This window comes from Tachysurus fulvidraco, chromosome 22 (assembly GCF_022655615.1).
Source record: "Tachysurus fulvidraco isolate hzauxx_2018 chromosome 22, HZAU_PFXX_2.0, whole genome shotgun sequence".
In the NCBI taxonomy this organism is placed as follows: Eukaryota; Metazoa; Chordata; class Actinopteri; order Siluriformes; family Bagridae; genus Tachysurus; species Tachysurus fulvidraco.
The window spans coordinates 940638-966129 of record NC_062539.1 but is presented as its reverse complement, the minus strand read 5'-3'; the positions used below and the strand labels follow the sequence as shown (position 1 = coordinate 966129).

General features: G+C 45.4%; 2 protein-coding genes across 11 annotated transcripts in view; both read right to left on the bottom strand.

The window, feature by feature from the left end:
- Nucleotides 1–5632, bottom strand: part of fam131aa (family with sequence similarity 131 member Aa) — a 12809-nt gene extending 7177 nt beyond the window's left edge. Inside the window, exons 1-3 of one of the 2 annotated variants that reach the window (XM_047806346.1) lie at nucleotides 5572–5632; nucleotides 712–799; nucleotides 204–389 (exon numbers count right to left, since the gene is read on the bottom strand). In XM_047806346.1, the coding sequence (XP_047662302.1) occupies nucleotides 204–389; nucleotides 712–781 (256 nt within the window). In that variant the 5' untranslated portion in view covers nucleotides 782–799; nucleotides 5572–5632. Of the gene's footprint in view, nucleotides 1–203; nucleotides 390–711; nucleotides 800–5193; nucleotides 5490–5571 lie in introns of those variants that run through there. The other variant, XM_047806345.1, reaches the window with a different exon arrangement.
- Nucleotides 5633–6237: 605 nt separating this feature from the next.
- eif4g1a (eukaryotic translation initiation factor 4 gamma, 1a) lies at nucleotides 6238–25458 on the bottom strand. Of its 9 annotated transcripts, none has more exons than XM_047806338.1 (34): nucleotides 25093–25458; nucleotides 22696–22760; nucleotides 22481–22600; nucleotides 22108–22191; nucleotides 21241–21273; nucleotides 20840–20860; nucleotides 20082–20264; nucleotides 19793–19892; nucleotides 19390–19500; nucleotides 17766–17908; nucleotides 17422–17514; nucleotides 17205–17286; nucleotides 16414–17088; nucleotides 15993–16081; nucleotides 15679–15868; nucleotides 15367–15500; nucleotides 15064–15180; nucleotides 14574–14942; nucleotides 13770–13916; nucleotides 12837–13073; nucleotides 12605–12709; nucleotides 12121–12360; nucleotides 11842–11956; nucleotides 11541–11655; nucleotides 11100–11347; nucleotides 10439–10569; nucleotides 10059–10231; nucleotides 9175–9300; nucleotides 8809–8890; nucleotides 8591–8689; nucleotides 8271–8405; nucleotides 8046–8127; nucleotides 7816–7956; nucleotides 6238–7661 (listed from the first exon to the last, which is right to left on the bottom strand). In XM_047806338.1, the coding sequence occupies exons 3-34, from the start codon at nucleotides 22553–22555 to the stop codon at nucleotides 7480–7482; spliced, it is 4857 nt and encodes a 1618-aa protein (XP_047662294.1). In that variant the 5' UTR covers nucleotides 22556–22600; nucleotides 22696–22760; nucleotides 25093–25458; the 3' UTR covers nucleotides 6238–7479. The 9 variants fall into 9 exon arrangements, with proteins under 9 accessions (XP_047662294.1, XP_047662296.1, XP_047662295.1 ...); XM_047806340.1 differs by having other exon boundaries at nucleotides 11112–11347; nucleotides 25093–25457; XM_047806339.1 differs by lacking the exon at nucleotides 25093–25458 and adding an exon at nucleotides 23841–24549.
- Between the last annotated feature and the right edge of the window lie 34 nt (nucleotides 25459–25492).

Genomic DNA, 25492 nt, shown 5'->3' with positions numbered 1-25492 from the left:
TAAAAAAACAAAGCTTTTATCATTGTGTGTGTGTGTGTGTGTGTGTGTGTGTGTGTGTGTGTGTGTGTGTGTGTGTGTGTGTGTGTGTGTAGTGTATGTATGTGTCTTTGTGTGTGTATGTGTCTTTGTGTGTGTGTGTGTGTGTGTGTGTGTGTGTGTGTGTGTGTGTGTGTGTGTGTGTGTGACTGAGCACTGATACACACCTGCTGCAAAGCGGGCCTCCTGCTCTCCCTCACTGAGATGCGAGTAGGAATTGAAATGCGACTGCAGCGTAGCAGACGACGGCTCTAAGGGCTTGGACCAGCCTTTCCACTCGATCAGGCGAGCTACTCGACCCTGAGCCATCGCCGTCGGTTTGGTCACATGATCCTTCACCACCTGAGAGATGCCTGAGGGAGGGGGAGGTCGAGAAGGATGAAGAAGAGGAGGAAAAGCACGGAAGAGGTGAAGATGGAAAAGAAAAGGAATATTTTCAAGAACAAAACAGTCAAGAGATTTAAGGAGCGCCTTAAATAATAAAGTCTAAATAATACAATTAAATCTCTGTGAGTGTGTGTGAGTGTGTGAGAGAGTGTGTGCGTGTGTGTGTGTGTGTGGGTGTGTGAGTGACTCAGCAGTGACTGTATACTGACTGAATGAAGGTGTGTTTTGTAATTAAAAGTGTAACCTGACAGTAAATGTGTCTATGTAATGTGTGGAGTGAATCTTCACCGTTGAGTGATGATCTGGCCAAAGCTGCGATCTCCTGGATGCTGAGCCCTTTTCTGGATTTCGGGAGCATTTCAACAGGTTCATCAACCTGAAGACACGGAGACATTTAACACCTCAGGAAACAACTAGAAACCTCATCGCTTTTACACACACATGAAAATCAGTTTAATATAAATATAAACCAAAAAAACCCTAAAAAAGGTTTATTAAGGTTATAAATCCTGGATGCTGAGCAGCGAGAGGTGAAATAAACACTACAGAGTCTTTAAAACAGCACGACAATATTCAGATTAGACTCTAGCTAATCTAAGGTACAAAAACCTCTTACCTGGCCACGCCCCCTCATGACAGACCCCGCCCACATGATCACTCTTGGGTTTTTTTGTGAAATAAAGAGAGGTGCTGTAGCAGCTTGTTGATGCAGCAGGTTTGAGGCTTTATTAACTCTGACACACACTTGAACTCTGACTTTAGGATCTGAACCAGACACTAAATCCTTTAATAAGCCGCTTGGCCGCGTGCTCGCTCACACACACACACACACACACACACACACACACACACACACACGTGGCTACAGACCCCACCATCTCACACAGTGTATATTACACTAACATTGCACTTCATAACAGACCCACTGTACTGCATTCTGACACGTCTATATCCTTTCTGTATATAAATAGCCATTCGGAATTGTGTTTTTCACTCCATAGGGCGGGGGTCTCGGTGTCTTAGTGGTTAGCACGTTTGCCCCACACCTCCAGGGGAGTTCCCCACCTCCGCCTTGTGTGTGTGGAGTTTGCATGTTCTCCCCGTGCCTTGGGGGTTTCCTCCGGGTACTCCGGTTTCCTCCCCCGGTCCAAAGACATGCATGGTAGGTTGATTGGCATCTCTGGAAAATTGTCCATAGTGTGTGTGTGTGAGTGAGTGAATGAGAGTGTGTGTGTGCCCTGTGATGGGTTGGCACTCCGTCCAGGGTGTATCCTGCCTCGATGCCCGATGACGCCTGAGATGTTCGGATAAGCGGTAGGGAATGAATGAACCCCATAGTGCCAAAAGGAGGAGAAAAGAGACAACAAGGGAAGTTTATGTGTTGCTGTAAATCAGCATCTCTCAGGCTTTCAACTAAAATCCTGATATTTCTCTGTCATTAGCGTCACTGTAGATGGGATTTATTATCTGGCCTACATCTCAGCGTGTGGTCCTTCTGCCCCAACTGGGATAAAAGCATCTTCATATCGGGGTCTGCTAATATTATCCCAGGCGCATGTGGACATCGCTCGAACGTTATTTGTAGCCTATTTAGGACGAGCGTCGAGGGAGGACCGAACGCCCCGATCGGGCCGAGCCTAACGCCGGGATGACGACAGACTGAGACGAAAGACACCTAAGGAATGTATGGCTATAGAATTGTAACATCTCAGATTAACCATGACTTTACATTACGTTTAAAATGATGCTGTACATCAGTTCTGTTAAACACACACAATGTTTCAGGACGAAGGTTAAAGCGATTACATGGTGCTGCAAGGATACGGTTACGATTCTTTGGATAATTACGTGTTATCTATATAAATAAAACACTTTCTACTGAGAAACCTTCTGATTATTGTTCAATACCTTCATCTTCTAGGACACTGGTCCCCAACCTTTTTGTCGCCGCGGACCGGTCAATGTTTGATCATTTTACCGCGGCCTGCTGGGGGTGTGAGGTGGGGGCTATACAATTAAATTAAAATGAATACTTTTAATGTAATTGTATTTAAACTTGCCTTTTTAACTCACTACAACACTAAACCAATGAGAACCCTGAGCTTGTTTCTTTACAACGAGACGGTTCCATCTGGGGTAACAGGAGACAATGACACCCGAAGTGTGTCGCTTATGTCCAGTTTATTCTGTTGTTTTGTTTCGGTTGCCGTCACTGCAGAAATCCCCGCTTCACACAGACAGCATGTCGGAAATGGCGATAGGGATGTAAGTGCTGTGGTGACAATCTCAGGGTATTCCACCATGACTTTAATCCAGAACACCGGCAGAGTTTCAAACTTCCTAACGACGTCTGTTTCGTGCTCATTGTTGCTAATTTGTGGGTTAAATTTGAGCAAACACAATATACACGAACACCAAGCACTGTTAAACATGACAAAGTACCGGTGAACAGAGAGAAGAGCGATACACACCTTCTCTCTCCACCACAGCTACAACACCACTGCCGCTCGCAGCCGCTCAGCTCCAGACGTCACCTAAACCCGGCCCGATATCATGATATTTTGTGCATGCGCGGTATCGGTGCGGCTTTAGGTGACGTCTCTCAGCTCCCGGTTAACCTCTCGTCCATGGAAAGTCGCACAGACCCGAGAGAAATACACCACAGTAAATAAAATGGGAATAACTTAATGTTCCTTGGCGGCCCGGTAACATTTGGTCCACGGACCGGGGGTTGGGGACCACTGATCTAGGGTACGTAAAGAAAATCACAAGAGTCATTTCAGTCATTTCAATACCTTCAGCGTTAACAATGGTTCAGTTCTCTGTGTGGTTCCTGACTGGAGATCGACTTTTGTTTCTGTAACTTCAGGTGAATTTTCTGAGTGCAGGACGTTCAATCTGTACTTTTCCAACACACACACACATACAAACACTAACACACACACACATACAAACACTAACACACACACACATACATACAAACACTAACACACACACACACACACACACACATACACACACACACACACGAGTGCCAATAAAGGGGGGAAATTTAGGACAATTCTAAGGGCCCACGCACTTTTGGGGCCCCCAGAGGCTTATATGTTTGGCACACACACACACACACACACACACACACACACACACACACACACACACACACACATACGCACACACATATGCACACACACAAACTGCGTGAGAAATTGTGACGGAAAATTAATCCCTCATTTCCGGTCATCATTTGGCAACAAGTGACACCGTGGGGATTCAGCTGGAGAGTCCGGGGGTTAAAGTAGAGCGTTAAACATGGCGGAGAGAGAGAGAGAGAGAGAGAGAGAGAGGGACAGACAGAGAGAGAGAAAGGGACAGAGAGAGAGAGACAGAGAAAGGGACAGAGAGAGAGACAGAGAGAGAGAGAAAGGGACAGAGAGAGAGAGAAAGGGACACAGAGAGAGAGAGAGAGATAAAGAGAGAGAGAGAGAGAGAGAGAGAGAGAGAGGCTCGAGATGCAATTAGCGTCACTATGGCAACAGGTGAGAAGCTGAAACAGCTGCTCCTGCTGCAAAACACGTCATTAACCTCCGTTTAGCGCGCGCAAGGAGCACGAGGCAACAGCGCCTGGTCGAGAGCGAGTGCGCGTGCACACGGTGCCCGGGGCTGCGTTTAGAAAAGAGCAGTAAATAAAGCTAAAGTTAATTAGTGTTTACGCGGAACTGTGCATACGTCATATAGTGGGCGTGGCCACCGTACAGGGTGTAACATCAGCAACAGCTGAACCATAACTAGGTAAATCAGGTGTGTTACAGTAAACAGAGCAGATAATAATACAACACTTTCTTTTACTTAGTGACATTAAAGCTGTCAGCTGTGGCCTTAATAATGTGGTGATACTAAAACAGAAGATCCTTCACAGGTTCTCCTACTGAAATGTTCCTGCAGCTGAACACAGGATCTTCACAACTGTTAGAAACATCTTTAAACCGGTGTCTCGGGTTCCCTTTCAGCAGAAATAAAATATCCAGTAAAACTTTCCAACAACCATTTTGTCCAGGAGCTAAATGTAGAAACCCTGACAGTCTTCAACAGGTTCTAGAATCTGGGGGATTGAATGTTTTCTAGGTGTCTAACACGTCGGTTCCAGCTGCAAAAAGGTTCCTTTGGATTGTTTTTGGCCTTCACAGGTTCCAGAATTGGGCTGTAGGTGGAGATCATTGTGAAAGTTACACACTTTGGTAATGATCTACAGAGGGACCGCTGAAAGAACAAGTGAAGAACCCCTCAGGGCTGTAAATTAAAGTGTGTTCTGTATAACTAACACACAGTATCCTGGGGTTTAGAGACATTTAGGAGTTTAATAAGTGTTTAATGTTTTACAAATATAGTTTATTAGATCATCATCATCATCATGAGTAATGATGCTAGTGGAACTGTTCTAGTCTGTAAAGGATCTGATGTTAAATTCTGATCCATATCTTTATATTAAAGCGTGCTGTTGATGTTCCAGTTAGAACCCTACAGCATCTCGGATTGAGACACGACCGCAGGTTTGTATCCAGGCAACAAGGCGGTACTCTGTGATCTAATGGCGCACAAACTGCGCCTTCAGGAAAAACAAGCATCCGTAAACACATAGACGGGAGATAACGAGGAGAAGCTGGTGATAAATAAGCGTCGGTTAGTGATGCGGATTCGTGCAGAAGCACCGGGACGTCATGATGATGCATCAGCGCGCAGGAGAAGCAAATAAGAGGAAGATGGAAGACGTACCTTTAATCCGAACTGAGGTAAAGCCGTCAGGAGCATCGCACACATCAGTCACAGCCCCTAAACACGTTTATTCCTGATTCATGTCGCATTAATAACGGCTTGGTGCTCGTTTACGGCTCCGACAGACAGCACAAAGGCTTCGTGTCTCCTCTGTGAGTGCCATTAACGCGTCACTGTTCTGAGCCACCTGTTCCTTAAAGACACAACACTCTGCTTGTGTCTCTCCTGCAGGAGCAGCAGCATTTATACACGACACCTTTAACCCCTTATACACCATCCTTCCATCACACACACACACGTGTGAAAACACGCGCACATCCAGACGTCACACAGGTTCTTCTACACAGCTGTAGTGTGTGTGTGTGTGAGTGGCCTTACAGTGTTCACACTTCAGTAGAACTTGAACCCTGCTCCAGCATGACAATGTTCGTGAAGATCACATGGGTCCTGCAGAAGCCCGGAGTCCGACTCAACCCCAAAGGAACACAAATTAAGTCTGATCTAACGAACGCTTCACACAGCCACCAAACATCTAGCGGAAAGCCCCAGAAGAGAAGTGTGGAACTGGCAACATGTGATGGTGTGGGGTGCACATACTTTACACTACACAGCGTTCCTAAGTCACTTACCTTAGACTTCAAATTGCTTGTAGCACCAGAAGAAACATTCCAATGAGATGTAAGCTAAGGTTTGAGCACGATTTAGTAGCTACGCTCCAAACATCAGGGTCAGATCAAGCTTTTTTTGTTGTCTGCTGCAGACAGTTTGGTTCAAAACAACTGCACTTTAATTTTAGTTCATTAAGGAGACTGAAATCGACAGAAGTTCAGGACAAACTGTGATCGTGTGACCGTTCAGATCCGAAGGTGGTCATTTGGTGTCATTTAACATTCATATCACGCGGTCATGAAGAGAAGGTAACCAATAAAAGACGTGTTAACCCCCCCCCCCTCCCCGAATCCGTACCAGCAAACCTTCGAGGTTTCAGATGCACAAAAGCAGAGAGTTTTGCAGATATTCCCAACTTTAAAAGCAGACGTGTTAGCAAGTTTATAATCTTTTATTTTTAATGTGTTTCTTCAGCGGTTTCCAGTTTCTGATGTGAAAGAAGCAATAAATCCTTAAATAATAAAGTAAAGCAAAAAAATATTTACATTTTTTTCCTCAATAAAACTGTAATCAATGGATTATTAAGCACCTCTCACCTGGAAGAAGGGAAGAGAAAAAAAACTTAAATAGAATACAAGAAAAAAAAAATGCTATTTCTATCTGAAAAAAATTGCAGGTCATTAAACAGCATTTTGCTAATTTTTTTTAGGTTTTTGGGGGAAAAAAAAAAAAAAAAAACACCCTTTCATATGTACAGAATTCTCCTGAAATGTTTCCCCACTTCAGTGCGAGCAGATACACTTCAGATTGTTTCTGTCTCAGATGTTTTAGACGATTGCATTGTCCAGTCTTCAAGTTATCTTCTTTAATGAATTACTTTTATTTATATATTCAAAAAAAAAAAAAAAAAAGGCAGGTTTTGTTTGACTGGGGTGGGGGTGGGGCTGATGGTGAGAACCCTCACAAGGTTTAAAAAAAAAACAAAAAACCCCAAGAATGCCATGTAGGCAGAGTGAGAGCGTGCTAGATAAACAGAGGGATGACTTAGAAGGAAGAATGGTAACCCTTTTTCCAGCAGCGTGTATGTATATATTTTATTAAAAAAAAAAAAAAAAGAGGGGGGAGAAAGAGGAGGATTCAAAGACCAAAGTTCGTCCCTATGAATCCAGATCAACACCTGCTCTAAAAATTAAACAGGGGAAAAAGAAAATAAATAAAAATCAGATCCGTCAGTAAATACTTGATTCTCAACGTCTTCCTTCTTACATGTTAAAAGTAACACCAGGCTTCTGACGTACACCAGAGAGGATAAAGCTCCTAATTAAGAGCTCGTTAACAGCATGATCGCACTCATGCCTCCAGAGCGTCTTATATACACACACACTAACGCTGCGTTTTCATCTACACTGACGGGTTAATAAGAGCAGCATAAACGGGGCGGGTGGGTTACGGGGGGTAGGTCGTTTTGCAGCAAGGGGGGGGGGAACCAACAACCTTCTCATCCACTCCAACCAAAAGCCCCCCTTTAAGAACCTTTATTTTTTCCAAAAAGTGAGCAAGAAAAAAAAAAAAAAAAAAAAGAAGAGAAAAACTAAAAGAGAAGTGATTGTAGTCTGTGTCCAAGTTCAGTTTGTAGTCCTTTTCCCTCGTTGCAGTACCGCTCCATACTTTTATTTTTTAGCTGTTATCTGATTCGTCCTCTGCCTCTCGGAGCCAGGTGAAGAACGCGGTGACTGATTTGAGGGCCACGCCTTTTCCCACCTGCTCGGCCGGGTCTTTACTGAACTCCCACTTGTAGAACGCTTCCTCCTTAATCACGTCCTCATCATACAGCGTGTCAAAGAACATCCGCAGCAAATCTGAGAGAGAGAGAGACGGGCAGAGAGAGAGAGAGAGAGAGACAGGCACAGAGAGAGAGAGAGTGTGTTATTGACCCCACCTGAGAGGAAGAGCAGCAAAAAAAAAAAAAAAAACCAAAAACACCCCCCCGGCCCAATCAGAATCTTTACTCACTGGCCGGTTGCTCCAGTCGCACCATGAGAGCCTGGAGAGCGTAGAGTGCCTGCAGCTCCTTCTGCTCATCCACCAGGTACTTCTGCAGCAGCTTGGCCCTTTGGGTGACCTGCTCCACATCCACCTTATATGGGTTCTCACCTGTGATCGGCCACGAGACGTTTATACGGTGTAACAGGCACGAACAACCGATTTAAACCTTAATCGAATTAAACCTGATTGTTACTCACAGATGATGGCCGCTTGGCACACAGAGGTCATTAGAGCTCGGATGAACAAGCTGGAGGTCATCTGCTGCTCGTCAAGATTTGCCTGGAATAAATTCGAAACAAGAAATTCTCTATTCGTGCTCCAATGCCTAAGTTTCCCAGGCCGACCAGCTCTCCAGCCCATTACACTAAACCAGACCCAGGATTAAGAGAATCCCCTTTGATTGGGATTGAAACAGAACTTGCCTCCACCCAGTCATGGATCCTCTGGTTGTTGGTCTTGTCCTGGATCAACCGGTCGAGGTTCTTGCTCAGCTCCTCTGCGCTCAGCTCCTTCTTCCCTGGTTTCTCAGGCTCCTCCCCCAGCGTAAACTCCACTTTCTGTAAAAAGTTCAGCGATTTTTTTTGGTTAACGGAGTTATTTTGGGTGTCTGTGTGAAAACGAGCCACAGTCTGAGGGAAGCTCTAAGTAAAAATGAGGTAATTACAGACAAGATAAAGGAGTTTAAGAGATTCACACCACACCTTGTGTGAGTCACAGCTGCTAAATAAAAGCATCTTCTTACCTGTTCTGTCACAAACTTGTTAACATCCTCATCCTCAGGCAGGAAGTCCTTCCAGTTGAGTCCTGCGTCGAGCCACAAGGCACCAACTTTTTTATGAGTCTTTTATAAAAAAAAAAAAAAAAAAAAAAAGAGTCATGTGAGGTATCCAAGTCAGAAAACAGACCCAGGATCTTCGTTTCATGTGAGATAACGAGAGAGAGAGACCAACAGACACGTACCAGTCCTTTACAGAGTAGGTTGAGGATGTGAACCAGCAGCACAGCAGCTTTTCCTATCGACAGCAACGGCTTCGCCACCTCTCTATACACACACACACAGTTTAATACCCCAAAATATTCTGTTATCTATTATAAACTGTATACATCTGATGTTACACACACACACACGGAGCGCATCCGTTTATCTGAACAGATTAAACGTCCCACTTTCGCACCGCTTCCTTTCTAACGGAGTTATCAGTCCATGATGTATGAACCGCAAGTGCTGATCATTTGCGAAACACAGACTAGTTAAATCCGGTTCCCGGACTCAGGAAGGTCCTTGTCTCCGTAACACTGAAATAAAGGTTACTGTTACACGCTGACCTGAAGACCGACCCCATGGAGATCCCTCCGTCCTGCAGCATGGGTGTGATGATCTCTGCCAGATACAGCCAGATGTGTGGAATGTCAATAGCCATGTCATCAGCCACCTCCAGAATCTCCTGAAGCCTGAAGAGACACCACACACACTTTTAGCTGGAAAATAGATAAAAAAGTTGCCTAGAAAAAGACAACTAGAAACAATCTAAAGTCTTGTACATTTTTGTACAAGAGGATGATAATGGACGTGTGTGTGTGTGTGTGGGGGGGGGACGGACGATGACTATATACTCATTACTTCTACATATAAATAAGGATCTCTACAGACAACAGGTTCAGAATTTTCAGATTTTATTACCCTGCCCTCATGTGTGTAAACACTGAAGCACAATTTACCCAGCGTTAATGAGGTGAGATTAATACGGTGTGATTAATCGACATGCAGCTGTAATGAACTCGTCAGTGAGCTCAGGATCAACGCTCTGAACTAAGTGAAGCAAAAACGTGATCAGGATGCACGTAGTCCTTAAGGCTCGGGGGCGCGGCGCTCGGCAGGACGTCGTCGGTCCGATTCTCTAAACTCTCGCTTGGAAAACTGTGATGTCGGTTACAAAGATGTCCATCCACAGGTGTGTGAGACACGAGGACGGACATGACGCAAGACTTTTACAAGAATGAGATCCTTTGTGCTGAAGATTCATCCACACATTTGTTAAACGACCAAACACTGGCTTAAGGAGAGGGAAGTTAAAGAGATTGTTCTCGTAGTTCAGTAACAAACTGATGGTATTTTATGATCTCACTAACACTAATCATTAAGATGGTTTATGTTTGTGGAACCCCGAGCGTTCCACGGCTCCTGACTCACGGGTTTGAGGAACACTCACCCTTTGAAGTACTGATCGGGAGGTAAAATGCCAGTGCTGATTAGTTTGTGCAGAAGAAGTCCCATGTGCTCTCGGGCGATGGTGCTGCGCTCGAGCGTCGACTCCACAGCGTTACGTACAAACACGAAGAGCACCGAAGTACTGTTCAGCTCCTTTACACACTGCACTGCCTCCTACAGAGAGAGAGAGAGAGAGAGAGAGAGAGAGAGAGACAGGCAGGCAGAGAGAGAGAGAGAGAGACAGGCAGAGAGAGAGAGAGACAGGCAGAGAGAGAGAGAGACAGGCAGAGAGAGAGAGGCAGAGAGAGAGAGAGACGGTTATAATACCACATTTATCAGTTTAATCTGAATTCTGTACAGAGTCTCAGCAGCAGTATGAACCTTCAGGTCATTGATGTGTAGATACTCCTCTACGATGGCGGTGGACTTCTTCTCCACCTCCTCCTCACTCAGGGCCGGTTTGCTCGGAGCGGGTGGTGGCGGTGGCGGCATCGAGGTCGTTTCACTCTTCACTAAAACACAACATTATGTAAACAATATTTCTTGCTGTTGGACATAATGTCTATAAATGTCCATGTATTTAATACTGAGAAGATATTTATAATAATTTATAAATTAATTAAAACGGAATGGTTGATTTTTAGGAAACTAATAATTATCTATTAGTGTAGAGAAACAAAAACCAAACTTTTTAATGAGTTTAGAAAAACAATCTATTTTAAATAAACTATAATTATAACTTATAAACTTAATTGTCCATATAAATGACTTACATACTAGATTTAAGACCAATGATGCTGTTTAATATCTGTTGCCTGTTAAACAGCAGGCGCCACCGTGTGGTCAGAAGAAGGAAGTGCATTCCACACAAAACAATGATATTCATCAGGAATAAAATCAAATCAACACTAATCGGTGATGGTCCAGAAAAAAAAAACGCATGTATTACATTAAGATCAATCAAAAAAAAAAAAAAAAAAAAAAAAACTATGATAATCTGGATAAAGACGTTCTCCAAATCTTCATCATCAGGTGTACGAACCCTTCTCGTTACCTGCCGTCTCTCTGCTGGCGGTTCTGTCTCGGCTTCCACGTTCCCTCTCGTCCGTCATGCTGGACACACGGCGTACGTCTCCGCCTCGAGACCGGTCCTCGCTCTCCCTGCTGAAGCTGCGTTTAGTGATGGGGACTCGTGTCCTGTCCAGCCCTCTGTCTCGGTCCTCACGACTGTCCCGGCGATCCAAGCGATCGAAACGGTCTCGCTCGCTGCGGTCTCGACTTGAGCTGGTCCTGTACGCACCGAAAGAACACAAACTGTTCGTCAAATAGTCGACCGCAAATATTTAAAAATAAATGAATAAATAAATAATAAAAAGACTATGTTTAGTTCAATCAGGGTTTAATCAGGTGACCCAGACATGTGGCACAAAACAGATCAGAGGGTAAAAACTTCTGCAAGTAGGGGGCGTTTGTGCACACTTGCCTTTGAGGGACTCTGCGCTCAGAGTCCTGTGAGGATGAGGAGGATGTGGAGGAAGGTCCTGACTGCTGAAGAGCCGAGAAGCGGTTCAGGGTGCTCGTTGCCGGTCGGCCTGCATCTTTAACGGTGAAAAGAAAATCAGCATGAGATTCTGTGGTCCGGTCGTCTTACATTTAACAACGTAAACAAACATAAATAAACGTGTTGATCAGAAGGCGGAGGTTAGGAAAGAGTTAAACGTGCTGCATAATGTAAAGCACTCGGGTTAATGACAGAAATCATTAGTCGGGGTCTAATATAGAACCTTGTTCAGTGCTGGGTTTGGCTCCGGTTCCACCACTGCTCCCTTTACCCCAACTGCCCCATGATCCCTTTCCTCCGGGGGCAAGAAGCTGATTGTTGAAATCCAAAGCACCAGGCTGTGAGAATTAAAATAAATAAATAAATTAGTTTGTTAGACGTGGTGTTGTAATGGATTTAAATCGCTTTACGGTTTATGGACGATTTACTACTTCAGGTCTGAACATTAGACTCTCTCGGTCTCAGCAGTGAAACAGTGACTGTTCTGTTTCGTGTCCAGTACCTTGGTGATCTTGCTGAGGCGGGACGTGTCGATGGGCCGGTTCTTGCTGATGGGCACCGTGTTCCAGCCCTCATCCTGAGGCTGATTCATTCTGCCTCCTCTTCCTCGACTCGAGTCTTTCTTGGACAGAAGCTGCTGCTGCACTTTAATCTGCTCTCTGTGTTGCTCCAGTTCGGCTTCTTTATGGATCTGGTCAATGGTCTTAGGCCCCAGGTCACCTCGCCGGGGAACCCAGTTATTCTGTAAACCACAGAAAAGAGACTCTGATATCGGGTCCGTTTTCTGGCTTTGATTTGGGTCCGATAAGGAACCTCTACTGTTTACACCATGTTTCTACAACCAGTGTAACGTTACACATTTTATAATAATAATAATGTTTACTGTTCTTTGGGACAGAAACAAAAAGCAGCAGTTTAAAAGTAAAGACAGAGCTGAAGGTCTGTTATTAAAACATCTGGGGTTAAATACAGAGAACAAAGCTTACTTTTCTCAGGTCCAACACGTCCTGCAGCATGAAGCGGATCCGTGAAGATGTTTTTCTCTCTTTAATAATTTTCTCCATTTGTTGGAAGTACTGGTCCATACGAGGCTATAACACACACACACACAGACTCTTACCACACTATAGGTGTGTTGAGGTTCTACAGATTTCTTCAACATGACTGAAGAGGTTGTGTGTGTGTGTGTGTGTGTGTGTGTACACGCACACTAGTTACCTTGGCCTTCTCGAAGTCCAGGTCCTTGCCGATGGTGGACAGGAGTCTGCAGAGACATTCGAGACTTTCCTCATCGTGGTTCTTCAGCAGCTTGACGATGCAGTCATGCATGATCGGCTCGGTCAGCATCTTCAGCTTGAACAGCTCTCCGATGAACTTGATGTTGCCGAGGGAACGGCGGCGAGCTTGGTCTTTTGCTTCCTCCAGCTCGACTTTTAACTGCTGGCGGACTTCCTCCTGCAGGAAAACATCAGGACTCCGTCATGGTGCTGTCTACCACATGATCGGTGTAAGCAGTCAGACGCCACTTTATGTTTCAGTATTTTACAGAATGTGTAAATGTAGTTCATCAGCAGGTTCACACACGGCTCCTTATCTCCATTCTTTATAAGATTTACTACAAGTCCTCATGTGTAGTTAGATGACTAATGAGCCACATGTACATGAGAGAGGGGGTGTGTGTGTGTGAGAGAGAGGGGGGGGTGAGAGAGAGAGGGGGGGTGAATGAGAGAGAGAGAGAGAGAGGGTGAGAGAGAGAGGGTGAGAGAGAGAGAGAGAGAGGGTGAGAGAGAGAGAGAGAGAGAGTGAGAGAGAGAGAGAGAGAGAGAGAGAGAGAGAGAGAGAGAGAGGGTGAGGAAGAGAGAGAGAAAGAGGAAGAGTGAGAGAGAGAGAGAGAGAGGGTGAGTGAGAGAGAGAGAGGGTGAGTGAGAGAGAGAGGGTGAGTGAGAGAGAGAGAGGGTGAGTGAGAGAGAGAGAGGGTGAGTGAGAGAGAGAGAGGGTGAGTGAGAGAGAGAGAGGGTGAGTGAGAGAGAGAGAGGGTGAGTGAGAGAGGGTGAGGGTGAGTGAGAGAGAGAGAGAGAGAGAGAGAGGGTGAGAGAGATCGTGTGTGTGTGTGTGTGTGAGAGAGAGAGAGAGATCTTGAGTGTTCAGCACCTCTGCAGCAGCATCCAGCTCCTTCTGCTTCTGCTCAAAGATCTCGTCATCATCTTTGTCCTTTTCAAACTCCTTCTGGCAGCGATTCAGCAGCAGTTTGCGAAAATTCACAGTGGCTACCGGTTTGTCAGTGGTGGGCACTTTCAGCTGGAGGAAAGAAAAACAAAAACATGAATAAGCCTTAAAAAAAAAAAAAAAAGATTATTTAATCATGCCATACTTAGTCAATCTGTTGTATTAGCTTTACGATGAGAATTAAAAAAAAAAAAAAAAACTGAGCTCATCATAGGAGCCGAACAGATCATGTCCCGAACCCCATGAGAATCTCACACAAGCCAGAACATCATCCCTCCACCACACAGTAAGTCGGCACGAGATCGAGGCTCTATTTAACGAGCAGATAATTGACATTTGTCATGATTTATTTGTAATTAACAGAATAATAATAATAATAATAATAAGCTGCTGTAGAGGCTTCTGAAACCTGCACACAATTCTGAACTATACAGATGGTCTCATATCAGGTAGAGCCACAAGATGAAGCCCTTTTACTGTAAATACTAAATGGAGTGTTCTGTCTCCCCCCTGTGGCCTTCTACAGCTCATCGGAAAACCGATGATACACTTGGATACATTTGTGTATTCTGTGTTACTTAAGTTCTATCAGCATTCCAACGAGCTTTAGTTTCACCCCCTAGAGCAGGGGTAGAACTTTCTAGAATATATAGACATCTCTTGTATGTGTATATAGAATAAATTGAAGGTATAAACACGAGGGCCGAGAGACCGGACATGGCGACTCACCCCCATAAGGCAGCGGCACATGTTGGCATAAGCGACGGAGAAGTTGGGTTCAGAAATGGCTTTTTCGAAGATGAGGTCGATGACTCCTTTGAGTCTCTCCTCGGTGTCGATGGTCAGCTCCGTGACCTGTTTCATGAGCTGCTGGAACATCTGCGGCGTCAGTTTGTTTAGGACACCGCGCACTCTTCGAAACAGATCCTGGGTCTTGATATTTTCCGGGTCATCCTCGTCGCCACGGGGCTTCTTCACCCCTGGCTTCCAGGCTTTCTCGGCCTTGTTCAGTTGCACGTCGTCATTAAGCGACATGCTGGCGATGATCTTGCGTGGCTCTTTACGCTGACCCTGCTGAGACCGCCGTGGCCCTGGGGGCTGAGAGATGGCAAAATAATTATTTATTTATTTATTTTAAAAACTGAAAAGCTGCGACATCGATTGCTTGCTTGCATTTTTAAAAAAATCACCACACGAATAATACTTTAGTGACACTTACAGGTCCTCGTCCTGCTCCAGGAGGCGCTCTGCCCAAATTAGCGAACGAAGGCGTGAAATCAGGCCCGCAATTAATCAGACGGCTCGGATCCAACGGCCGCAACGGTGTCTTATTGGCCTGAGAAACAAAATGGAAGACGAGGAAATAGATGAGCGCTCGGTGGAAGAGGATTTAACAACTGCATGATCAGAAAAAAAAAAAAGAAAAAAAAAAGATAGAACCGCAGTGAGGTATCAGCCTGGCATGAGTACGACGATGACCCTGAGCTCCTACACAGCAGCCAGTCACTACGGTGATGTTTACCTTGTCCAGAACCACATCTGTGATGTGTGGAAGGCCCTCGGGTTTGTGCATGCTGGCACTGATGAACTGGAAGCGCAGCAGGAACTCACGATCGTACTGCTTCTTCTCCTCTGGATTAATGGGCTTCCAGTGCTCTGAACACAGAAGAAAGGGGCGGGGCGAGGTGTTCGGCATGAATGCTAGGAGTTATACACCATCAAGCATGGATACAAGACCTCAAACATCTACAAAGGACACATGACGACCAGCACGATTCAAATCTGTACAAACATCTAAAAGGCAAACCGACAGGTGGTGACGTTTCTCTCTCACCCTCTTTATACTGGTATTTCTGTTCCACGGATTTGCCCGTATCAGGCTCGACGTTCTCCGTGTCCAGTTTATCCTCCTTTTCCTCCCACGTCTCGTCTGTCTCCTCGGGGGACGGAGAGGCAGCAGAACGAGGCTCTGAGGGCTGGACCTCAATGAGAACCGGCTCAGGAACAAGGTCCTTCTCCTCCGTCTGAAGGAAAGGGTTATAATAAATGTTCAGGAAACATCATGCGAGTTCCCGTATAGTACGAGCTATAGTACATCGTTTCTGTAACCCCCCCCCCCACGACGTGAACATGAACGGAGACTCGAACCTCTTTATACGCGTCCAAAACGTCTCCGACCACTTTGTTATTCAGATCGCTTTTCTTCAGCTTCTTCTTCTTTGGCATGGGCAGAACAGCTGACGGCACAAAAGAGAAGATGATCAGAACATCAGGTCAACGGTTACACACTGAACGTCTCACGGTAAACACAATAAAGTAAATCCCATCGAACAGCCAGGTTTCCATGGTAACATGGTTATCTAGTGAAGGAGTCAGGTCTGGAAATTTAGTCAGAAACTATCAAATACACAAAATGTGTGTGAGGGTTTGTACGTGTGTGTGAATGTGTGTGTGTATATGCACGCGCTCGTGTACGTCTGTGTGCGCGGGTACATGTACGTGTGTAAAAGTCACACATTTAATTATAAATCAAATCAAACCCATTAGAAGGGAAACAGGGACTAGGCACCTTGCATAGTCGTCTCCTCAGCAGGAGTGAGCTCTTCCTCCACTCTGCCCTCTTCTTCCTCCTCTTCTACAGATGCAGAGGTTTTTGCATCGGTTTCCTGAACCTCGGGTTCAGCGAGTGCCTCGGGTTCTGCCTCGAGTTTCTCGTCTTGCAGTTCCTCGGGCTCCTGAGGCAGACCGTTGGTCACCGGGACGAGCTCGGTCTCAGGAGCGGGCACGGCTGTGGGCGGTGGGGTGGGTACAAACTCGTGGGATTCTGTCTCCCCATTGGTGGCTGCTGCGGCTACAGGGGGCGTGTCCTCCTCAGGTGGTGGCGTGTTGGAGTCAGGAAGTGGCATTTCTACGCATGGCTCCGCCTCCTTTTCAGGCTCCGTGTTCTCGAAGCACAGCTGCTCTGCAGAGGTGACACTAGGCTCCTCCTCTTCCTCCTTTTTTGTTTCGGGTGGCTCAGGGGCGTCCACACTGTCGCTTGGCGTGGGCTCCGGAGGAAGAACCGTAGGAGCGGGAGACGAGGAGGGAGAAGGTTCTGACACGGCGTCTTCACTTTGTCCTGGAGGAACAGGAACCTCCGGAGCAGCGAGGACGTCTGGGACGGATTTAGGCTCAGGGGAAGGATCTGAACGAGGCGGGGGGGTGGAGTCAGAAGCTGCAGGGCTTGAGGACCTCACACAATCATCTGAAACACAAGGAGACATTCTGGGTCATTGGAGCCGCATTAAACATGTTAAAATGTCTGAGGAAGAATTAAACAGCTGGGAGAATTTATTCTTAAGGTGATAAAGACATGGTTACCGAGTCGGACCACCGGGGCAGCAGCGGCAGGAGTCGCACTCTCACCGTTCGTCTGGGCACAACTGACCTCGGCTCCTACAGACTGATGAGGAGGAAAAGAAAACGATGTTCTAGTTCTAGACAAACTGAAAGATTTACATGTTCCAGTACGAATGAGATCGAAGCCCCACAGAGCGGCGCCACCTGAATTCGAATTAGGATTCAAATCTGATCTTACATGCGGAGGTGTGGGTGTAGACGTGGTCCTTCCTCCAGACATGATCTCTTCTGTGATGTCACGTCCTCCCTGATTAGGGTCTCGTATTCTAATCTGGAAAAAAAATTTAAATTCACGTTTATTCGTACGGCGCTTTTTACGCCGGACGTCGTCTCAAAGAGGCTTCATGGAACATAAACGTGGAGCAAAAGGTTATTATAGAGAATAATATAAAGATTAATATAATACAAAAATCCTAGATTTATATTAGATACATTTGGTGTGTGTGAGTTTAAAATGTAGGTGTTCGTGAATCATTACAAAAAAGTCTGTTGTGTTTTTTTCTTGAGGTAATCCGGCATTACCTGTTTTCGTTCCCTTTTGTGCTGAGGGGGTGGGGCTTGCTGCTGAGGGGGTGGGGCCTGTTGCTGCTGGGTGGGGTTCATCATAACAGGCGCAGTGGGCACTGAAGGCTGGTACTGAGCTTGAGTAGGATAATATGCTCCAGCTGGAAAGGCGCCGAGAGAGAGAGAGAGAGAGAGAGAGCCAGAGAGCGACAGAGAGTGAGAGACAGACAGAGCAAAACAGAGTGAGAGAGAAAGAGAGCGAGACAGAGAGAGCAAAACAGTGAGAGACAGAGAGAGAGCAAAACAGAGAGACAGAGCGACAGAGTGAGAGAGAGCACGAGATAGAGAAAGCGACAGAGACAGAGAGAGAGAGACATTACACACTGTTCCATTTCCCACCCCGACGTGTCTCGGTTCCTCTCCCATCATTTCATTTCTATGTCACAAAGATTTATTCAGGTTTAACACAAGTCCACAATGCAGGGTTGTTCATTCACATTTCAACAACAGTTTGGGGGGGGGGGGGGGTTTAATAAAGTCTGTTGGGTTCCACCTGCATCATGGATTCAACCACATGCAAGTGGGCGAGGTCGAATAATTAAACTGAACTCAGCCAAAAGAAGTGGGGAGTAAAAATCAGCTGTAGCCAGCTGTACCAGCCAATAGGAACTACCTACACCTCTAGCTTTACACCTACACCTCTAGCTTTACACCTACACCTCTAGCTTTACACCTACACCTCTAGCTTTACACCTACACCTCTAGCTTTACACCTACACCTCTAGCTTTACACCTACACCTCTAGCTTTACACCTACACCTCTAGCTTTACACCTACACCTCTAGCTTTAATCCAGCTTCATTTACTGTCCAGTTCGTCCCTGTTGTCACTTAAATCACGGCAGCAACGCGAACCAGTCGTTACAGCTCGGTCCTGAAGATGTGGGGAAACGCTTCCAGCTTCACCTCTGACACCGGAGACTTCACCACATCGTATATACAGGACTTCACCTAAACTGCTTTAACAGGGCGTTCATGTGCCGTACGAGTGCTCGCGAACGTGCTGTTGCTATAGATACAAAAAAAAAACAGTCGACTTCCATCTGCACGTCGATACTTCTGACCAATCAGAATCCAGGTGGTGATTTCATTATTTCATACAACAACATGTTCCTGTCTGATGGATCGGCAACGAAGCTGGTTCAACTGGCTACAGGAATATCATGGACACAAAGACATGCAAAATAATAATAATAATAATAGCTAGGACTCCAAACAGCGACTCATGAGGCTTCGCAACACGTTGACTAAATTTGTACATTTTTAGGGATGGAGGGCGTCTCGGTGGTAAAACCGGGATTTTGATGCGACTGCAATTCAACACACAGAGCAGGGGGCAATAAAGTCTTACAGAAAAGAGGAGGGGGAAAGAAACAGATTATACTGATAACACTATTTTTGTATGGAGTTCAGCCTCATGTGTCTTAAGGAGTCGGACGGCGTGTGAATGCGAGCGGAACGATTTCTCTCGGTAGTTTAGGGTTTGGTGTCCATGCTGTGAGTTAGAAATAAATTTAAAAAAAAAAACAAAACAATAAAATGATTTAAAACCCAGACAGCCCTGCGTTGCGTTCCACACTCACCGGAGTAGCGGTGGGAGGTGAGAGGAACGGCGTGATGAGAGAGACGGCTGTTCTCTCGAACCGCGCCTCTCCCCCCACCCCCCCGCCTCTCCCTCGCTCCCAGAGCGGCCTCTGAACTCCGCCCAGAGCGGAAAAAGGTGAGAGAATAGAAGAAAGAGTAGAAAGTGAATGACAAGGATATTAGAAATATTTCAAACAGCACAACTGGCAGCTACAGAACCTGCGAGAGTCAAACGAGGCAAAATAAATAAATAAAATAAAAACAAGTATACGTATAAAAAAAATAAAATAAAGAAGAATAAGTGAGGCGAGTAGAGCGCAGGGCGGCGCCGATTAGTCCGGTTTTAGATGAGTGGAGTGAAGGACAGGGGTGGAGAGTTGAGGGCGCTGTAGAGCTTCTTACCATACGTGGAGCTGTAGTCTGGGTTGGTTCCTGGGTAGAAGCCTGCTGGGGCGCTGGCCACTGAATACTGCTGCGTCTGGTGAACGTACGGCGCACGGTACTGCAACACGAATACGGCAAAGTCACAAACCCTTCACAGCCACAGTCGAGCAGCAACAAATATAAAGTGTGTGTGACTCGAGTCATTGTGTGCAAAAAAAAATTAAATAAATAAAATAAATAAATAAAATAAATAAAGCTTTAGCGTCATGCAGCACAGGAGCACTAGGACCAGGTGGCACAGTAATACCTGTCCTGACTGGATGAAGTAGGCGTGGCCCTGGGAGTTGGGCGGAAACTGGAGCTGCTGCTGTGGGATCATTACCATCTGCGAAGACGAGGGGTAGACATGAGGGGGCGGGACGGGGCGGGGCGGGTTATTAGTAGCCACTCGTGGGGCGTTACTCTGTAAATTGCCCCGGGGGTAATACGACTGTGCAGAGAGAGAGAGAGAGAGAGAGAGAGAGAGAGATTAATTAATCTTCACAACATGTAGCTCTTATGCACATGAAGATGAGGAAGAGGCGACAAACCGTCTACAAAACAAAACATCTATTAAAAGATGATAGACATGCAGGTCCAGAAACATCAGGAAAAGAAAATTAAAAGTTCAGGTTTTAAAAAACATTAACAAGAGAACAACGAAATATAATAAATCAGTGCGTCATCCGGACGTGACTGCATTTAATTTATTTGTTATTTAACCTTCCAATCAAAAACTAAAAAAAAAAAAAAAAAGGCTTCAGCTCACTTAATCCTCGTAATGCGTTAGAAAGTCCGCTCGTTATTCCGCCTCACAAACGTTTACTTAATTAATCAGAATGAAGAATTATTCAAAAGGAGACGAAATGACTCATCACTATTTTCCCCTTAAACCCTGCGGTCCTGAGCTCCCGTCACACACGCGGCGGCTCTACTGCATGCACAGAGCATCTCCGGAGCAGCACAAAGACACAGGAAGAAACAGACAAGCCTTTATCATCATCATCATCATCATCATCATTTTACCTGCAGTGACCTGAATCCACCCTTCATCCGCAACCACACAGCAGAGACAGAGCAGAGCGAGAGAAAGGAGGACAACACGGAGCAGCGGTTAATCACACAGCTGTTAGCAGCAGCAGCTCATCAAGCAGATTAATATAAAAATAAAAAACATCTGGATACAGCAATTCTTCTGCTTATCAAAAAAATAAGTAACTAAACCTGACCAGTACAGCCAATTTACTCAAATTAGTTTAAGTTTTAATAAATAAATAAATAAAGAGGAAACGTGCAGGAGCAGCGTCCGGGTCGAGAGACGTCGATAAACATCATAAACATGAACAAAATAGATTATCCTTAATTAGTGTGTGTGAGAGAGAGAGCGCATGCGTGTGTGTGTGTCCGTGTCCAGAAAGTGTTAGTACCTGTTGATGTAAAGCACGAGGCCCTGGTGCAAACTGCAGGACAGCAGAAGAGAAAGAGGTCAAAGGTCAAGCCAGGGAGAGAAACCGAGGAGAGACTCTAGCGCTTCGTTCTGTTTTAATCTAAAAAACCCTCGTAATAAAGCGACGCCTTACAAACCACATTAATGATTTAACACGTTTCCTATCTTCCTTTGAGCTTTTTATTTCAGCCCCGGACGCGGCGTCACTGCGCCGTCGTTAATAAACACTGAAGGTTTTGGTGTTAAACCCCCCTCCCCCCCCATAGCATTCTATCGAGAGTAATTAATTAAATATGCAATCGTTACTAGAACGAGGACCGGCTCATGTGACGTCTCCCTCGAAGACATGAAGCAGAAGTTAGAGCAGACAGTTAGCTTACAGCAAGCGTGTGTGTGAGAGAGAGAGTGTGTGAGACAGAGAGAGTGTGAGAGAGAGAGAGAGAGAGAGAGAGAGAGAGAGAGAGAGTGTGTGTGACGGAGAGTGTGTGTGAGAGAGAGAGAGATCATGAACAGGTTTTATTCCATGTGAACATCAGGATGTTACATACAAGAGAATTAAATCATTTCGTTAAAGAAAGTTCGTGACAACGCCGTCACGCGTCTGTTGGCAAAATCTTACGGTCTCCGTTTCAGTCGCCCCCCTAAAGTCAGAAGTTTTCTCTAGATTAAAAGCTTCAGTATTAAAAATCAGCCACAAAAGAAAAAAAAAGTCCTAATTAATTAATTATTCCAGATATTTTTGTTATCTTGAAACTCGTAAGATTTTTCCCCAGGTGTGTTTTATGTAACACGGAGGGAAGAAATATCCAATCAAATGAGATTTTTACATTAGATCCGATCTCAGTACCTGTCTGGGTTGTGGTGCAGAGTTCATTGGTGGAGGTGGAGTGGCAAAAACAACAGAGGTGGGCTGACCAGGGGGATAAACAGCCTGCGGACAGGTGAAGGGTCAAAGGTCAGTCAGGTGTGGGGAAAATAGAACAAGCCTGGGAACTTGTCTGTCTCAAAACACCTAACTTTTCAGGCACCGTCACCGTGGTTACAGCAAGCCGAGCACAGCTAGCGCATTTAATCTACAAAGTTAACCGGGTCTCTGATAATTATCAAAATAATTATTAACGATAGCTCGTTTTAAAAATATTTAGCATTAGTAGAAAATTGTGTCTTTAAACCAGCCTGATTTACTGTCACTCAAAGTCTGGACTGTGATTGGTTCTCACCGACGTCAATCCTGGAGAGGGGGCGGGGTGAGGAACAGAGGGCGGTCCTGTGATAGGCTGAGGCGGTTTATTCATTTCCTGTGGTTCTGCATGAGGAAAGTCTCGAACCTGCCTGCCAAACTGGACACACACACAAGCTTTTTAACCAAGTCAACAATTTTAGGCATAAAACTATAACTATATATAACTCAAAATAAAACCACTAGGTGGCGTACCTGTCAGTGTTGTAAAGTTCTCTGGTGGACACTCAAAGGGACCCTAGATGGAGTGTGCACTTGTTCTGTATGTGAAGGCAAAGAAGAGAGAGGGAGGAGGAGAAAAAAAAAAAAAAAAACACCAGTCATTAATTTCATTCCACAAAAATAAAGGAAGACAAAAGAGTCCGAATCGTGTGCATGTGCATGTGCATGTGTGTGTGTGTGTAAGACTGCAGTAATGAGGGTGGGGTTTACTGTGTGTACTGATAAGAGGATAAATTCCACCCTCACTCACTAATTTATGGCTAATACACATGAACCTGTACAATAGATATCTAATGAGATAATATTTAACACACACACAGTATCCGATGCACAGAAGCAGATGAACACGACATTAAATCCACTGACTCCAACTTTATAAAGTTTATAATTCACTACGTCACTTCTGAGAAAACAGCAGTAAAGGTTAGTGTTTGATCACTGGGTGCCAATATTTATGAGTCTTAAATATCTCTCTCTCTGCCTGTGCGTGTCTCTCTCTCCCTCTCTCTGTGTTTCTCTCTCTCAGTGTGCCCCCCCTCTCGGTGTGTCTCTCCCTCTCTCTCTCTCTGTGTGTGTGTCTCTCCCTCTCTCTCTCTCTGTGTGTGTGTGTGTCTCTCCCTCTCTGTGTGTGTGTGTGTGTGTGTGTCTCTCCCTCTCTCTGTGTGTCTCCCTCTCTGCCTCCCTGGTTGTGTGTGTGTCTCTGTGTGCGTGTCTGTCTGTCTGTCTGTCTGTCTCTGCCTCCCTGGTTGTGTGTGTGTGTCTCTCCCTCCCTCTCTCTCCCTCTCTGTGTAAATAAAAATAAATATCTGGCTGTCCTTTCCTTTTAAACCCAGATGTCAGTGAGATGGTTGAGAGAAACAGACATTACACAATGTCCCTGTACAAAGCTGCTGGTGATGAATAAAGAGTCTGAAACGTCACCTGATGATGAAATAAAACACGTTCATGTGAAGATTTAAATTCTACTGAGTTTAGTAACGAATTCAACACAAACACGAACTTTAAACAGACCTAAATTATATAAATTAAAGCTCCAAAGTCCTGAAGCAGCTTCGTGTTAAACTACTCATTACGGTTAGCATGATGGCGTGCACGTGCGCACGGAGCCGTTACTTTACCTCAGACGCCGCGCGGTGTTTGTGTAGCGTTCACCGGGAGAATTACACAGTAAACACAGTAACGCCACCGAAACAGTAACGTTTACACGTGTGTGTGCGCGCGCGCGTTAATGTACTGGGAGTGAAATAACCAGGCCGCGGCCTTCGACCAGGCCTGAGGGAGTCACAGGCTGCTAATGCTAACTGTTAGCTGTGCTCATACTTGTGCTCAGGTTTATTAGCGCGAACCATACCATTAATAACATCACACAGTAACATTAAATAATAAGTTACAATATAGTGGAATATCGCGGGGTTTAAAATACAGCTGGTTGTTAGCCACGATTAGCTTTAGAGGTTACAGGTCCACGATCCAGACCGCATTTTACTTCTACTCCCATTTCCGCATACACCGGAAGTGAATTGCCACCATTTCTTGGTATTCAATGTCAACACGTTTATATCACGCAACTTGTGATTTATATTAAAGACACGTTTATATTTTACATTCCTGATTATAACGCGCCATGAACGCGTTTGTAACCCGTTTATTGGCTACTTTTACTACAGTAACCTCACAACTATTCACTCGCGTTAGCATTTGGCTAATTTCAGTTAGCAATCCGTTGCACAACATTACAATTAAGTTTCAACGCAAAAACATCCAAAAATCCGCTTTTTTTAAAATTTACAATCGCCGCCTTCGTTTTAGACTTTTTTACGTTCCACCCAACAATAATCGCACTTTATTCGTCCGCCGTAGTGGGCGTGGTCAGCATATATGACGCAATGACGCAGAAGCGAATTCAAACCGCGGACTGGATTCGGTTTAAAACCCGGATTCTGAACGCCGGCGCGTGAGCGACATGGAACTCGTGTGTAAGTTCAGGGTCCGTTTAAAGCGTTCACTTTTAAACGGAGAGAAAATGTTCAAATATCACTAATGACCCGAACGTAAAAGTCCTCGGGGACCAACACGGTTAACGCTGCAGCTGGAAAAGAACAAGCTTTGTGTGTTTTACTACAGTTTCAGGGCTGTGAAATAAAACCCCACGGATTTAAACTCGTCATCTGTTCACTATGAACTAACTAATGTAGTTGTGATGTTACACCACAGCTTGTGTGTGTGTGTGTGTGTGTGTGTGAGTGAGACATGGAGCACTAACTCAGGGCCCTCCTCCTCCTCCTGCTGCTGCTGCTGGCCCTCATGATTTTTAGTATAATGATGCTAAGCTAACATTTAGCACAGTTAGTATTGAGCTGGTTTACTCACCGGTGTCTCTGCAGCTCTGTAACGGAGCACTAAAGCGACTGTTTCTCTACACTGTTAAACCTTCAGCCTGCTGCTGCTGTCACTTTCCCTTTAAATCCACACAGGCGTGAAGGAAAAGGCCAAAAAGTGACTGTGTGGTTTTACTAAATGGATCAATTCACTTGTCACAAGTCGCTACAAACATGTCGGATGCCTCCAGAGTAAACCTCTGGACTGGAGGTCCATGTTGAAGGCGCGGATGGTGTCGGATTGCCGGGAAACTGCAGCACTTGGTTGTGATTAAACACCGAAGACCACACAAGCCATTCGCTCCCCCTTCAGTCCCGCACACACCGCACCGGGCCGCTGTGTTTTAATCACACCCGTATTCGTGTAACCCCCGCCCTCCTGCAACACGATT